The sequence below is a fragment of the Ursus maritimus genome, unplaced genomic scaffold, assembly GCF_017311325.1.
Source record: "Ursus maritimus isolate PB19 unplaced genomic scaffold, ASM1731132v1 scaffold_7, whole genome shotgun sequence".
NCBI lineage: Eukaryota > Metazoa > Chordata > Mammalia > Carnivora > Ursidae > Ursus > Ursus maritimus.
Window position 1 is genome coordinate 3384487 of NW_024426885.1, and position 17481 is coordinate 3401967.

Below are 17481 nucleotides of genomic sequence, written 5' to 3' on the forward strand. Positions count from 1 at the left end.
CGTCACCACAGACAGAAACGGGTTCATTTCTGTTGCACGCTAGCACACCACACACTTGCACAACTCCGTCACCGCAGACAGAAACGGGTTCATTTCTGTTGCATGCTAGCACACCGCGCACTTGCACGACTCCGTCACCGCAGACAGAAACGGGTTCATTTCTCTTGCACGCTAGCACACCGCACACCTGCACGACTCCGTCACCGCAGACAGAAACGGGTTCATTTCTGTTGCACGCTAGCACACTGCAAACCTGCACGACTCCATCACCGCAGACAGAAACGGGTTCATTTCTGTTGCACGCTAGCACACCGCACACCTGCACGACTCCGTCACCGCAGACAGAAACGGGTTCATTTCTGTTGCACGCTAGCACACCGCACACCTGCACGACTCCGTCACCGCAGACAGAAACGGGTTCATTTCTGTTGCACACTAGCACACCGCGTTGGTCCATGTGGGCAAAGTTTATATGTAACCCAAAACTAGGCAGTTAACACATTTCCCCCTTACTTCTCCTGCAGCCCCTGAGATGTGGGATTGCGGAAGTGATGTGGCCATTCACATATGGTAGGAGGTACCATGCTCATTTCACGGAGTATTTGGCAAGCATCATACAATCATGGCCGTGCACGGTTCTCACACTGGTCGGGGGGGACGGACGGTGGTGACAGCACAGGCGTATCCTCTCAGCAACCTGCACGTCCCACTTGTAGGGCACATGTTGAGTCTTTTCTTCTCAGGTGTGCACATGGCTGAGAGAGAAACAGTGCAAACCACCAGGCTAGCTCTGCGTGCCAAGTAGTTCATACTAGCTACCCGAGAAACCGGGGACAAAGGACAGCTGCCACTGATTGATTTCTCAGATGCAGTGCTGCAGTGAGCTCTCTAGATGGTCAGGTAGACAGCAATGCAGGGGGTTAATGTTATCACCACTATTAAATTTAATTGATGAAGGTCTGGGCTGGCAGAGGCATTAACGGCAGTGGTGTGTGAATTCAGGCAGGAAGGAACACACTCTCCTCCTGTCTGGTCTCGTCTTCCACAGCCTGAAAATGCCACAATGACAGCCTTCAGCAGAGCATGCTTCTAGTGACGCCATGCCTTAAAAACAGCAACAGTGACAAGGGAAAAATACCCTGAGTTCAAGAGGCCCTTGATTTCCCCTGACTTTCCAATTCTGGTCCTCTCAGTATTCAGTTGAAATGGCCCTCCTTTGGAGTAAAAATACGGATAAAGTTCTTTAAATTTCTTAACAGAGTCAACCCATTTCTACCAGCTTAACCCAACACCTGCCACCTGGGACCGCCTGTGTGTCATTCTCACTGCTGACCTGGATCTAGTGTGAGCAGAACACACTGCCGGAGTCGAAGGGCACGGGAACCAGCAGGGCAGGGCAGCAACAGGAGGGACGGCTCTGGCAGCCCGCTGGCAGCTGACCTGTATCCTCTCCTAACGTTCCTCAGCGGACTTACATCAGACTCCTGGGTGACAGACTCCTCCTGAGAAGACCCTCTCTCCATGCATTCCTCTCTGACCCTCTTCCATCCTCCACCCAATCGAGGAAGACCACTGGAACATGTCTCGCTCGACTGTCATTGTCAGTTCCCTAAACAACACGATACCTTCAGTTTAAATTGAGGATCCACAAGAAAACAAAGGAAAAGAAAGTCATACAAAAACCATTTCTGCATTTGGTCATTTAAAAAAGCCAACACTAAATTCCTTACTATCCCTTACTTAAAACTTTAGGACAAATTCCTCTCACAGGAAAAGGTTTCTCTCTCCTGAATAGATGATATTTATGTACTAATTATACAATGAGTGCTGGGTAGCTCCTACTTCCCTTTTCACCATGGCTGCCTGTATGCTCACTGACAGAGTTCACCTGTACTTGCATAATCTAGCCTCAGCCTAGGTTTCCTGGCATACTTAACTTTCTTTGTGCACAGCTCTCTGGCAACCACAACTACCCAAATATAGTCAAGAAACAGAAAACAAACAGAAAAGCCTCTGACAGAAGGCTAAACAGCTGACACAAATCCATGTGCTACAGGTCACGGGCTCTGGAGCCGGCCTGCCTGGGTTAAAACAGTTATTATAGGTATGTCCCCACGGTCAAGACAGAGGAAATAAAAAACATGCGGAGAGAAGATATAAAAAGGACCCTAATGGAACTTAGACGTAAAATACGGTATCTAAAATGAGAAATACACCTGGTGTGATGAACAGATTAGATATGGCAGAAGGGAAAAATTAGTGACAATGAAGGCAAAATATTTTTTTAACTATCCAGGCAGAGAAAAAAAGACGGAAGGAAATGAACAGAGCATCAATAACACGTGGACGTACATTGGAGTCACCCCAGAAAAAGGAAATAGGCAGAAAAATATTTGAAAAAATATTAACTGTTTCTTCAAATTAAATGAAAAATCTATACTCACAGATGCGAGAAACTCATCGAAAGCAAAGCATTAAAACATAAAGAGAAGTAAACTGAGGCACATCATAATCAAATTGCTGGGAAAAAAGCGATAAAGAAAAACCTTCCAAGTGGCCGGAAGGGGGAAGCAGGACGGATTCCAAGCACAGAAAAAACATGAAGCATGACGGCACACTGGTCACCAGGAGCTATGTCAGGCGGGACACAATGGAACACCATACTTAAAGCATGAACGGAAAAAAATGGTCAATCTAGAATTCTATAAGCCACAAAATATCTTTCAATAATAAAAGCAACACAAAGGCTTTTTCAAAAGAAGAAAAAAGGAAGACGGTTCATGTACTAACATCTGCACTTGAGAAACATTGGTGCAAGTTCCTTAGGCATAAAAAAATGATACCAGATGGAAACTTGGGTTTACACAAAGGAATGACGAGCATGAGAAACAGAAAATATGCAAATAAATATAAAAGAGGGTTCCTATTTTTAATCTCTTAAAAGATAACTCCCTGGGCATCTGTGTGGCTCAGTCAATTAAGCGTCTGCCTTCAGCTCAGGTCATGCTCCCAGAGTCCTGGGATCGAGTCCCACATCGGGCCCTTTGCTCAGCAGGGAGCCTGCTTCTCCCTCTGCCTGTGCTGCTCCCCCTGCTTGTGCTCTCTCCCTCGCTAGCTCTCTCTCTGTGTCAAATAAAATCTTTAAAAATTAAAAAATAAAAGATAACTCCCTGCCTAAAGCAAAAATGACAATATATCTTGGAGTCTGTAGCATAGGTAGAAATAAAATGTATTACATGAGTCCAACAGGAACACGGGAGAGCCTGACGCGGCTGTCGTAGGTTCTCCGCTGTATGTGATGCTGAGTAATGTCACGTGAGCGCAGACTCTGACACGCTAAACATGCACACGACGCCCAGAGTAAGCACTACAAAGAAAAGAATGGAGAAAGAGCCAGTAAGCCAACAGTATCGATAGAAGTTCAGCTAAAATCATTAAAATATATATCCAAATAATCCAAAAGGTGGCAGGAAAATGAGGGGGCAAAAGATCAAATGGCACAAACAGAAGTCAAACAGCAAGACAGCGCACTTACACCCAACCCTACTGATAACTGCATAACGCAAATGCTCTCAATACTCCAATTTCTAAAAAGTCTTGATTCGATAAGAGTTTTTAAAAACAAGAGACCCAACTGTATGGTGCCTACGAGAAACACATGTGAGAGGTAATGACAAAATCGGTAAAATATAAATGAGTGGAAGAACATTTGCCACAGAAACACTAAGGAAAAGAAACCTGGAGTAGCCATCTTAGTATCAAACAAGGAATTTCAAAACAAGCACTATTATTAAGACGGAAGGCGGCCATTTCAGAAAAGTAAATGGGTTCATTCACCAAGAGGACATACAAATTCTAAATATGCACATACCTAATAAAAAGTTTGAGGCAGAGGAAGCAAGGGCTGAGAATCAAAGGGGAAACAGACAAATCTCGAGCTGTAGCTAATAATTTCTAGACCAGCGAGACAGAGGACCTGAACCGCATGATCAACAATCCCGACCCAGCTGACACATACAAGAACACTCTACCCAAAAACTGCAGAACATTCACCAACGTAGGTCATGTTCTGGGCCACGAAACAATTCTCAATAAATTTAGGACTGAAATCATAAAAAGTATGTCCTCTGACCACGAGGTAATTAAATGGAAGACCAGTGACAGAGAGATATCAGGCAAATCCTTGACTATTTGGAAATGAGACGACATACTTCTAAATAAGCCATGCACTCAGAAGGAATCGCAAAGGAAACCAGAACACACAGGGCACTGAATGAAAGTAAGACGACAATGCAGCCATCAGCACGACGTGGCTCTAGCAAGCTTCACGCTTCGAGGGAACACTCGACACTGAGGGTCAACAGGAGAAAAGACCAAGGGCTCAACTCAATGACCTAAGCACCCACCTTAGCAAAGGACAAAGAGAAAGTAAACTGAACCCAAAGGAGGCAGGAGAAGGGAATAATAAAGAGAAGCGAAGAAATAAGTAAAAGAGAAAAGGAAGAGGAAATCAATTATAACAACAGTTGGTTCTCTGAAATGGACAAACCACCAACTAGAACAATTAGAAAAAAAGGAGAAAAACACAAATTACCAATATCAGTAATAAAAACAAAGACCTGACTTAAATCCTACAGACACTCAAAGGACAGTAAGAGAATATTAAAATAACTTTGGGCCAATAAATTCAAACAAGTGAGATGAAATGGCCAAGTTCCTTGAAAACCACAAATTACCAAAAAGTCACTGTGGAAGAAAGAAATGACTTGAATAACACTCTGCCTACTAAAGAAACAGAATTCATGGTTAACATCCTTCCCAAAACAGAAAACCTGACGCCTATGTGGCCTCATTGGCCAATCTATCAAACATTCCAAGAAGAAACAATATTAACAGCACACAAACTGTTCCAGGAAATAAGAGACACCTCACCTCACGAGTCTAGGATTGCTCTAATTCCAAACTGGAAAGACTCTCCCAGACAAGAAAGCTATGGGTCAGTATCCCCAGAATCACAGACACACAAATCCTCAAACACAGTAACAAACTGAATTCAGCAAGTGTGACAGTACTGATACCCATACATCCAAGCGGGGTCATCCAGGAACGCAGTCGGTTTAGTGCATGCAGGTCAAGCAGTGTGATTCAGCACGTGAACCACACGAAGGAGAAAACTTCCCCAATGTGACAAGAGGCACCCGCAGAAAAGCACCGCGAAGACCCCGCTTCACCGTGACTGAGGATGATGGAAAGGGCAGTGAACACGGCTGGTGAAAAGTAAGAGGCAACCCTCCTCCCCTCCTGCTCCACAAACTCAAGATCAAGGGGGAAAAAGCCAGTTCATGTCAGAATGTCTGCATGAAGCCATCAAGCTTGTGGTCTTTATTCCACAATCTCGACCGTTTTGGGTCTTCCGGGCCCAGGCGGAAAGTGTGCAGGAGCACTCGGTGGCAAAGTGGGAATGGGGGCCTGTGTGCAGGAACGCACCTGCCCGGCTGCGGGAGCTCTTCCAAGAAGCGGCCGACGTATCCACGGAACACAAGCTCTACTTGCAGGAATGAGGAAGGACCTATGGGTATTCAGACGAGGGTATCCCGAAGACATTTTCTCAAAAATAAACAAAGTGAGCACATCACTGCAAGTGACATATTGACAGTATTTGCTGCTAATGGTAAATGGAGAGCTTCAAGTGATGATTACAGCTTTGGGAGACTGGCACCCACCACCGCGGCTTAGCCTCCCAATTCTTAGGTAGGCGGTGCTATCCACAAGCATGGGTTTCAACACTGCATTATGAAACCTGTCATCGTTTGGAAGATGTGCGTAAATCAGCAAACCGATATTTTCCAAAAGACCAAAGAATGATGTAACAAAATCATTCAAGGTGCGAGACACACCAATCGATTTCCATGTAAGGGGGTACAAAAAGCTCCCTAAGGGCTCAGATGCCACACAGTGAAGAACCTTCAAGAAGCTAACACTTTCCTTGTCGAGTTCTGATGCCATCTCACAGAATATTCACAATTATCTGAAAAAGCTATTAAAATGCCCTTCCTTACCAGTTATTCGTATGAAGGCAGACTCTCTTGATATGCTTCAACCCAAACGCATCAGAGCAGACAGAGCACAGAAGCTGGTATGAGATCTAGCTCCCTTCTATTAATCCAGTCATTTAAAAGATGTGGGATAAAAGTAAACCAATACCACTCATTTCACTGTTTTTTATGGAAAATAGTTACTTTCCATTTAAAAATGTGTTATTTGCATTAAAATGTAATAGGTTAATTGTTGCTTAAGTGAATTGATAATAATTTCAAATTTCTCAACGTTAACTTCTAACATGGTAATTTGATATATGACTCACATAAGTTCTCTGGGATCTCCAATAAGTTTTAAGAGTGCAAAGTCTCTGAAACCAAATCCCACGAGCGCACTGGTGTGGAGGGAAGAGTCCAGAGACTCTGCCAGGCCCTACCCCACCTCTGCAACCCAGCCTTTCAGGACCAAATCCCCCCATTGCAAACAGGAGGAAGAACAGAGAAACACCCTGTATTCTCTGACACCCAGAACACAACCAGAGGAACATCATAGGAAAATAACCACTTTCCCAGCTTTTTAAATGCCTTCTACTACCTCTACCTCTACCGCCACCTGTACAAACTTTTCCATAAAAATTTGATTAAGTCTCTCCAGGAGACTTCCTTATAAAGCTCCACTAGAGAATGTATCATTATTTCAGCTTAGAGTTAGAAACAAGGAGAAAAAAAAAAAAGAATCCTTTGGTGTAGCAAGTCAGTGTATGAATACAATTCCATATGAAAACATTTAAAATACATTAGATTTTTGGTCAAGATGAAAGACCAAAAAAAAAAAAAAATATCAAGCAATCTATTCTAATTGGGTTCCCATGGTAACTGTACAATTGGGTTTTTCAATATAACATCCCAAAGGCCCAATGCACACTTGTAAAATATACTTCAAACAGCCTGAATTGTTTTTACATTACAGCACTCCCAGGAAGATCAATTACTATCCATCCCCACCCTGACTATTAGTGGCAGGACACGTTAACCACGTTAACACTGCTTGCCACATTAACATAAGTCATATACGGAGCACCACATATCACAATCATATAAAACTAATCACACGCTTCAGATTCATCAAACCCGCTCTGGGTAATAAACCGATACCACTGTTGTCACAGAACTGCGTTTACGAAACGTACGAAATCGAGCCCAACCACGTGCCACACCATTATGCCTCTCTTATTGATTTCCAGGATAAACAGAATCAATCATTAATAATTACATTATAAGATGGCCCTCAAGGTTAATCATATTCTTAGAGACTCTCACTATGGAATTTAACAACAAACATAGCTGTGCTAATAAATAAATAAATAAAACATAACTGAGAATTCAAATCCACATTTTAAATATTAACAGCACGATAAGAAGCACAGCGCACTCCGTCACCCGGGATCCCAGCTTCCCCCACAGGGACCACAGTGGTCTCTCCCTGCCAAGCGCCATTCCGGGGGCACGGCGCTGGGTGCCAGCCCACAGAGCAAGGGCACAGAGGGCTGGGGCCATAGCTCAGCAATGGCAAGATTCATTAGGTAAAAGTTTGCAACTTGAGCTTTCTTTGCAACAAGCATAGAAGTCCCTAAATGTCTGATGCCTTCTGCAGATCTACACCCCACAGCACGAACTGGTGCTTCGGTAGAACTAAATTTAGCAATATCCTACCTTTTTGGCCGATTTGGTGCAAGTGCAGGCCAGCAGCTGTCAGTGACAAATGTCTTGCGAGGTCCCCAACTCAACAGAGACCTCCAAAAATCCTGAAAGACAACTAAGCATGAAAAGTAGCAAACTGCATGATTCTTAGAATTCTAGCTGGTGTCCAACAGGATGGCCCCATGCTGCTTCTTGATCCAGGCAGGACTAGAGACTGAATTGACCAATGTCAAGGAAAAAAAAAAAAAGCAACCAACCAACCAAGCAATATAAAATCCCAAAGAGCAAATCTAGGCTAGTTCCCCAACCCTCCTCATGCCTAAGAATCGCAGTCACCCAGCACTTACACCAGACTCTCCTCCCCACCTCTCCCTCTTGCATCAGAGGTATCTCAGACAGCATCTCAGAACACGTGCACCCAGGGCCACAATGGCCCCAGGCCCGCCAACAGTCCACCGGCCCTCTGGGCATGTCTTGCCTTGCCTGCCACATCCCCTCTCTGCAACCTTTGGGTTCCCTGGTAGTAAGACACAGGCTTCTGTTTATTCCATTTTCTGTTACTCTACACACACTCACACCTTTGAAAGGGATCCAGGAGCTAAACCTGAGAACCACCCGACAGGACTTCTGAGTATTGTCTGACTACAAAGTTGCCCTTGTCCTAAAATCCCAACTTTATACACAAACCCCAAGTAAGTTTTGTGCTTTTGAAGTAACTAGCCTGCACTTTACCTGTGTATTAGCCCGCTCAGCTGCCATAATACAATACTGCAGAATACACAGCTTAAACGGAAACTTATTTTCTCACGGTTCTGGAGGCTGTGAAGTCCGAGATCAAGGTTCTGGCTAACTTTATTTCTGGTGAAGGGTCTCTTCCTGCCTGCAGATGGCTGCCTTCTCCCCTCTGCCCTCAAATGGTGGTGGGGGGGGATGGAGGAGGGGAGAAGGGGGCGGGCAGAGGAGGGAGACACAGGAGGAGGGAGCAGGGAGAGAGAGATCTGTCTCTACCAATCCTGCTGGAGGAGGGCCCCACCTTCTGACCCTATTTAATCTTCATTACCTCCTAAAGGCCCTTCTCCAAACATAGTCACGGGGGTTAGGACTTCAACATGTGAAGGTGGTGGGGGGGGATGGAGGAGGGGAGAAGGGGGCGGGCAGAGGAGGGAGACACAGGAGGAGGGAGCAGGGAGAGAGAGATCTGTCTCTACCAATCCTGCTGGAGGAGGGCCCCACCTTCTGACCCTATTTAATCTTCATTACCTCCTAAAGGCCCTTCTCCAAACATAGTCACGGGGGTTAGGACTTCAACATGTGAATTTGGGGGGGCACCTGGGTGGCTCAGTGGGTTGAGCGTCTGCCTTTGGCTCGGGTAATGATTCCAGAGTCCTGGGATCAAGCCCCACGTCGGGCTCCCTGCTCAGAGGGGAGTCTGCTTCTCCCTCTCCCTCTGCAGCTCCCCCTGCTCCTACTCCAGCTCTCTCTCTCTCTCAAATAAATCAAATCTTAAAAAAAAAACGTACTTTTGGGGGGACACACTCAACCCTTGGCTGGGCCTCCCATCAAGTACAAGCCCACCCCAGCCTCGGAGGGCTTCTCATACAGAATCCCAGCAGGGAGAGACGAAACCACCACCGGTAAAGCAGATACTGGAGTGTAAGTGTGTGGGCCCGAGGGGAGGACTGAGGCACTGGAAGGACTCAGAGAGTGGCTGTGTTTGGGCTGGGTCAGGAGAGGCTCCCCAGGCAGAGCAGAGGAGGCTCTGGAAAGAGGGAAATGGGGCCTCCCACCCATCCACTTGCAGCCTGGTGCACAGGTTTCTAGACAAAGAGCCAGAACAGATGTGCATGGCCATTGGGGTGAAAGTGGATTCAAGAGGAGTCTCATGGGCTCATTCCATTTGGGATCCGGGTGGGCAGGAGGGGGTACCTTGGAGCATTTTTAGACCCCTGCCTTCAGCAGAAGGAAGAAGACATGGTCCGTGGCCAACTCTCCCTGGTCTCATGCCTAAGTGCCGAGCTTCCACCGTCTGTATCAGGCACCCAGCCCTGTTCCGTGCGGGGTGAGGCATTCCCCAGAAGCTTCCCTGGCGCCATCAGGGATCGAAACAGGGGACTGTGTAGGGCTCGGGAGGCCGAGGCTGTAGAAACTGGAGCCAAGCGGCTTCTTCCTCCGCGGCACAGGCCAGGAGATCTGAAGACCCTCGTCATCTAGACCTGGAGCCCATGCGCACTTCGTTCTAAACCCCAAGAGGGCCGGACAGAGGTGCCCATACTCACCTGGCTTCCCAAAGATGACCCTCCAACCTAGGTGAACTCGGGGGGCCAGTGTCCTATTACAGTAGCGAGCACCCAGCAATCAAAACAGATCAGAAACGGGGCGCCCGGGTGGCTCATTCAGTGAAGCGGCCCACTCTTGATCTCAGCTCAGGTAATGATCTCAGGGTCATGAGTTCAAGCCCCTCCACACAGCGTGGAGCCCACTTTAAAAAAAAAACAAAACAAAAACAGACCAGAAACATAAGCACCCAACAATCGAAACAGAACGCGTGCAGCCATGAACTGGCTTCCCAGTGAGTAAGTGGGCTCTTCTCCTTGAATGCCAGGGCACAACTAAAGTACAACCAATGGTTGCTTCCAACACGAAAACCATTGGAAACACTTATTTCCGGCCAATACAAAAGAATACTTAACCCATCCAAGAATCCATCCTGTCTTAATTGTCATGATACGCAGTGGCTAGGAGTCAAAGCACCTCGGGCTCAAAGAAGGTTTCTCAGCAAGAAACCTCACCATCCAGAAAAGGAAAATCACTCAGGAAATCCGAACCAGAACCTCCGGAGGTCCAGACAGTACCGCAAGAACAGCAATGGTGATCTCAGTCCAGAAGGAAATGTTCCGATTACACGCGTGGCAAAAATAAACAAGTTAAAAAAAAAAAAAAAGCTAAAAGGAAGTCTTTAAAAGACAATACTTTTTGTAGAAAAAACAGAAGCAACATAAAGTACTGGTCATAGCACAAGCCCCACGTGGATTCAAGCTATTAGGAGAGCAACAGCCAGGATGTCACCAAGGGCCCCAGCATGAGCCTCCAACCCCCCCAGCTCACGCAGGACCTCGCGGGCTCAGCACTGAAAGCCTGTGTCCCAGGAAGCGGCTGGTCACCCATGACAGACAGAACACAGAGCTCTCCAAGAGCCCGCCCTGCTGGGGTGCAGAAGACCTTTACAGTCTTGGTTGATGGCAGCCCAAAGGGTGAATAATGCTGCATCTTCAGAACATTTACTCCATTTTAGAACCTGGGTATTCGTTCTGACAGTTCTTGGAACAAATTTCCAGAGCAGCACCCAAGGAGCAGCCCCCCGCAAGCCGGCTGCTAACGTGGTGGGGACCACGTCCCGCCAGCGCCGGAGACGGATGGGCTGGGGTGGGTGCGGAAGGCACTGATCAGCAGACACGCTGGCGGAACGCACCGCATCCATCTGCCTCGACAGCTTAATCTGATGATAACACAATGGTGACAGAAACAAATTTTTCTGCACAATAAAGAATAGCACACATGGGCTTTTCTTGGGATAGCTAGCTAAATTCAGTAACTTTTGGAAATACATCATTTCTTTTCTTTGCCCATTATTCTAGGAACTTCCACTTGAGTGTGAAAAGCCTTACTAACAAGAGTGGCTGCAAACACAGAACACGGTTCCGATGAGGCGCCGTGCGCAGGACCCCGCCCTCCCCTCTGCTGGTCCCCGTGCCCGCCACTAACGTCACTATGTAACCATGACAAGTTCAGGACACGGAGACTTCAAAGCCCCGTTTCTGGGACCTGGGCCATGTTGTGGCTGTCACTAGTGTGGAGTGGACACAGGCCGGCCCAGCCAGACAGCCTCGACACACCTCATCTTTGACTCCACACAAGTCACTGGCGCCTTTCCGTCTGTCCTTCCAGCACGCCAGCCGGTGGCCATCCAGGACCCTCCCAGACACTCTGCCCAGGCCTCCCTTTGCAAGGCCGCCCCCCTCTCATGGTTCACGTCCCCCCTCACAAGTCACTCTCACTAGGGGGCCTTCTCCAACCACCTTCAACCACTGGCAACCCCCAACCAGGGCCACCCTCACCCCAGTGTGCCTCCAGAAGCAGCCAGAACCTAAACCACAGACATGGTGGAGAGGCCAGCTCCCGGCCAGAAGTCCTTGCAGGTGACCCCCACGGGGGCTCGGACAGAGGCACACCCTGAGGACACCGGCAGGCGGAAGGCCATGGAGTCTTTACCAAAGGAGACCGGGCGCATACCGTCCTTTCTGGAGCGACTGTCCACCGCGAACCTGACGGTTTTGTCTCAGGCTCCCACCAGCACTTGTGGGAACAGGTCCCCCCGCGGAGAACGGGGCGGTTGTGCCACGAACGACCCCCCTCCTCCCTGCCGACATTTCTGCCCAAGGGAGGTTACAGGAAGGCAGCCCCCCACCCCAGAACCCAAATGCCAGCAGGACGGAAAGTTTATTTACCCTTCCAAGGCCAGATCCTTTGCTCTAATGTCCCCGAGGATTGCTTCTCTGTGAATAAAAAGCATATACACCACACATTTTTCTCCTTTTTCATTAAAAAAACTCATTCTAAACGCAGTCATCTTCCAGGAGCCTCGTCCTCCAGGACGCTCCTCCCTCACCGCAGGGCACTCCATCAGAAAGCCCTACGGGACCCCTTGGCTTCACACAAACCGTCCCCACGCCACCTCTGACATGACACCCATGACGGTACTTCACCACCTGCTGCCCCGACCTTCCCTCCCCCCTGTCATCCCTGCCTCCCCAGCACATGACTCGGTGCGCCCCACTCACAAAGGTCCCAAGGCCAAAGCTCAGAGGGAACAGTCCCCTTCCTGGCCAGCCTTGTGCTAACTTTGGGTGTCCTTTCCAGCCCCGACTCCCACCCCTACGCCAGCCGAGCTGCTCACAGATCCATCTGCATCCTGGAGTCCGTGCTCCCACCACTCGGCCCACAAAGTCCCACCCTGGGCCACTCAGACAAACCTTACAAGTCTGCACAAACGCTTCATCACCCTTACAGCTGCAACCGGGCGCAGGTCCATGGCCTGCGGGGACCAGGTGACGAGCATGGCTGAAGTCCGGGACCCCGCCTGGCCCTCAGGGTGCTTCCTCCTTTCTCTGGCACCCACACGACTGTGCTCCCACTCTCAAACAACGCATGGCGGGTACAGGGCACCCTCGATAAACGGCAAAGCACACACAGGTACGGTCTTGCCGCGTCCTCACTGCATTCAGCCTGGTACTCGTGGTCTGTGCACTGGGAGGTTCAGAACATGTACGTATGTACATACAGGTACGTATTTATTTATGCCACGTCTTGCCCCCACAAAGACGTGTGTCTACGTTCCTCCGCCTCACCCCTGCAAAGGCAGCATGGCACAGCACATGGGCTAACACAGAGCTTCACTCCTACCCTGCGTGCCCTCCTCAGGCCACTCAGCCTCTCCCACAGCCAGTCTCCTCGTACACAAAACGAAGCAACGGATGGCGTCTCCGTCATCCACGGAGCCTGAGGATGCGAGAAGTCGATCCGTGTCAAGCAACCACCACAGTAGGCCTTCCGTAAGTGCTGTTATCAGCAATACCATTACTGCGCTGGCCAGAATCTTCTGGAACTTGACTACCTAACTCTACCAGGCTGAACCACGATCGGAGGATAAAGAGACACCCACACAAATTACTGTGGATTTTCTATTTTCGACAGAGCTGACCTTGCAGATTGCCTCACCCTCCACGACTGGTCTGAGCAGTCACGCCAGGAAAATGCTGTCACGTGCTGGTGTCACTGCTGGTCCCTGACCCCTGCCAGGGCCGGACTCTGAGTCTCGTCCTTCAGCAAGTTCTTTCAGTCTAACTGATGATTTCCGTCAAGGCTCCAGGGCTGCCGGAGACTGGCAAGCCCACCGGACACACCTGCTGAGCCCACCGGCCTGCTCCTGGCCCACGCGGCACAAGCCTGCCGTCAGCGTGACACACGGGAACCCTCACAACGCTGCCACCTGAGTGGGAAACACCTCTCGGTCATCCACCTCCGCAGCTCAACAGTGTCCACGGTGAGAAAACAGAAACTGGCAGCAGAGGAAACGACCTCCTTAGAGACAAGAAGAACTGCAGAAACCGCGCTGATTAGCACTGGGCTGTATCATGCTGCAGACCAAACAGAAGTCCATGACCGCCTGGCATCACAGACACACGGGAGGTGGAGCCCTGGAGCCAAGACTCCATCACTAGTCCTGCCTCCTCCGAAAACCAGTTGGTGGCTCTGAGCTAACAGACGTCAACTGTCACTGTCATTCGGGGCTCACCAGGGCCTGGTGTGGTCTGCAAACCAGACTCCCTCCCGAGAGCCAACAATAGTCCTATGAATGGTAGTGTCACTTTCTCTATTGGCAGGGGAAACCAAGGCTCAGAAAAGTTAAGTAAGTTGACTCAAGGTCGTAGAACCAGCAGAGGCAGGTCCAAACAAGCAGTCTGTTACCACGGGCTGCACGCTTACCCCTGTGCGTGCTGCCCCAAACGGGAGCTTGGGCTATGAGTAAATCCACAAAACAAGGATGCTGGTTGGGCTGGAGGGAACCCAGGATTTCTGCTTGGTTCCTCCCTCCCCCTTTTCCAGGTAAAATCTCATCCTCGTACGGGACTGCGATTCCAGATTAAGATTTCTTTCCCAGCAGTGCTTCGTGCTTTATAGCTTCATGTGCTTATATTCATGCCGGTGGACAGAATAAGTGTGATCGGTGAGGAGGCAGCCTGGGGTTTAACCTCTGCTTAAAGTCACCCAACTAGGTGGGGCACCAGGGTGGCTCAGTCAGGCATCTGACGCTTGATTTTGGTTCAGGTCATGATTTCAGGGTCATGAGATTTGAGCCCCACATCGGGCTCCTCACTGGGCATAGAGGCTGCTTGAGATTCTCTCTCTCTCCCTCCCCCTTTTGCACCCTCTTTCTTGCTCTAAAATAAATAAATAAATAAAAAATAAAGTCACCCAACTAGTAAATGGCACCACCAAAATCCCTCCCATTGCTCTCCCCGACACCACTCCGGCACTTCCTAAATAAAAACTCAACTCAGTTCCACAAAAACGCACCCAGTTGTGTATTTGAAAATTAACCCTCACCTGAAACCATGCAAATGCTTCTGCCCACAGTGGGAGAAAAGCAAGACCAGCCAGTCAAAAGGAAAGACAGGAGTGAAATACAATATGGCTGTCCATGCTTAACATTTGTTTGTAAAACTAATGCCAAAGTTTTGGTAACATCTGCATCTTTTGTCATAACCACAAGACCGAAAACTATAACACTGTGATAACATGTTGGGTTTGCAATTTGAAGAGATTCACATGTCTCTAAGGAGTTACAAAACCATACACAGTTCCATAAGCACAGGAAACTGAGAACAATGTTGGCTGCGAATGGATCCTTCTCGAAGGGGAACTCCAGAGCTTGTCTGGGCTGGAGAGCATTACTTCTCAGCCATCCTAAAGATTTCTCAAGAGATGCTCAAATATTAGGGTCCCTAGAATGCCCTGGGAAGCTTGCAAAGACACGGGTCCCCGGTTCTGATCCCATAGGTCTGACAAGGAGCCCTATAATCTGTCTTTTTTAACCAATACCCTCGGTAACGCTGATACCATGGGGCTTAGACCACCGTTTGAGAATGCTGTTCTGCTATTGCTCATGGACACCCCATTCTCAGGACAGAAACAGATCGCACATTCCAATGGTGGTTCTTACTAATGACCCCAAACAAGCGGGTCAAACTCTGAAGGCGACACCTTTGGTCCCAACTTTGAGCCCTTTTGACTGGGGAGCAAACTGTAGTAGCTAACAATTAAACAACAAATGAGAAATAGCTACCAGTTACTTATTAAATTTCAACATTTAAATGTCCTATCCCGTATTTTGCCCTGTGATTCAATTCTCTCTCTTCACCCATCCAGATACCTCTCAACACCCAGTGCTGGAATTGCCCGATCTGTCAATAAGGTAAGAGTTTTCTAAACTACTATCCATATGACTCAATTTGTCAGTAAAAACTGCCACCAGCGCTGTGCTTGCAGAAAAATGTCCATAAATGCATTATTGCGACTGGCAGATCGATGTCTATAATAAAAACAAATAGATTTAACAAGTGCCTGCTTTTACGAGTGGCGCCATTGGCGGACTGTGCGTTCCATTTCACCCCCGGACTTCTGGGAATGGGCAATAGAGCTCGGGCTGGATACTCTGCTGACTTCACAAGTGCTACTGGTAGGAAATTATTCTAACAAGACAATTTTCGAAGTAGTGGAGTGAACACGCGAGGCACTTATAACTCTCTCACAACCCCTTTCATGGTTACACACATGACACGGACGACAACAAATTTAGCGACTGTGAGGAAATGGTTCTGTAGAACTTTTAGCTGGTTTTACCACCGAGGCAGCACAAGCCAGAAGTTTACTCCAGGTGGGGGGGACGGGGACAGGAGGCCTGCCTCCCTGCAGACCCTCAATCCTCTAAGCCCCCAATCTAATTGAAAACAACTTGTCGTCTCAAAAACAAGTTTCAGCATTGAACACGTAGCCAACGGTGTCACTGCTGTGTCAGTGGCCCCTGGGGCTGCCTATTTATTTAGTTATTTCGCTAAAGCAGACATCAGGCACGCGGCTGCCACACGCTGGCTTCACTGCCAGGGAGGGATTCTGAGCACTTTGGCAAGACGCTGTGACCGATTCACATGGAAGCCACTTCTGCCAAAACCACTCTGATTCCTTCAAAGGTTACAAAAGGTCACAAAATGACTTATTCCTCTACTTGGACAATTCCTTTTAATGGCTATATACAGGAATAAGTCATTCACTGCATTCCATTTAGTCACTATATGGTTTTCCCAAAACCTTGCACCCCACCCCAGGCCCCCGTCTAAGCTTTTTATTATGAATTTTTTTTACATCAAAAGAAAACAACTCTTGCCACTGACCAGCAAATATGCACTAATTACCCACATGCCACAGGACACACATCTGGCAGTATTTTGTCTACACCGCTGGGTCTCAAACGTTCACGTACCTTTGCCCAAGACAGGCCTCCAGAGCTAACAGAAGGGGAAATGCATCCTGGGAACCAAGGGAAAACTGGCTCTCCTGCACAGCTCTAATCCCCGCTCCCACACAGATAACCACACATGCTTGGACTTTAAACCAAGCACGGGGTGCTGTTGGGTTTGTTTGCTCGTCCGCGCACATGAGAAGGATGACAGGGAATCCACTCTCATCCAGTGGTAATGTTATAGTTTACACGTTCCTGATTTTTACAGTTTTAGGTTTTGTGTAAATAACATTCCAAGATAAGACCCTAGCTCTTTCAGAAAGCACCTGCATCAGAAGCTACCCATCCCCGGAAACAGGAAACCCATCAGGGAGGACTAGGACAGTAGCCAAATGAGCTCAGGACCTTTCAGAGACCGGGACGCCAACGTACATGTCTGCAGTGACCAGAGACATGATAGGAAGTCAAAACCCTCAGGGAAAGTTGATCTACAAGAGGAATTTTATAGTTGAGTAGTTAGGTAAGGTCAGAGGCAAGTACAAAAACACACTTGACAATAATGTTAACAGATGACCACAGGAAAAGAAAATTCAGAAAATACTGTTTTGCTTCCATGTTTTTTCTATTAAGGACACTATACTATAAACTGAACAGAGCCTTGAGGCC

At 48.1% G+C, this 17481-nt stretch overlaps 1 protein-coding gene across 2 annotated transcripts in view; it reads right to left on the minus strand.

Moving 5' to 3' along the window:
• MGMT (O-6-methylguanine-DNA methyltransferase) overlaps window positions 1-17481 on the minus strand; it is a 296048-nt gene that overhangs the window by 276617 nt on the left and 1950 nt on the right. The window contains exon 2 of one of the 2 annotated variants that reach the window (XM_040624039.1): window positions 3237-3367. The exons of the other annotated variant lie outside the window; for it this stretch is intronic. Coding sequence (XP_040479973.1) covers window positions 3237-3367 — 131 coding nt within the window. The remainder of the gene's footprint in view (window positions 1-3236; window positions 3368-17481) is intronic. 2 annotated transcript variants of the gene reach the window in all.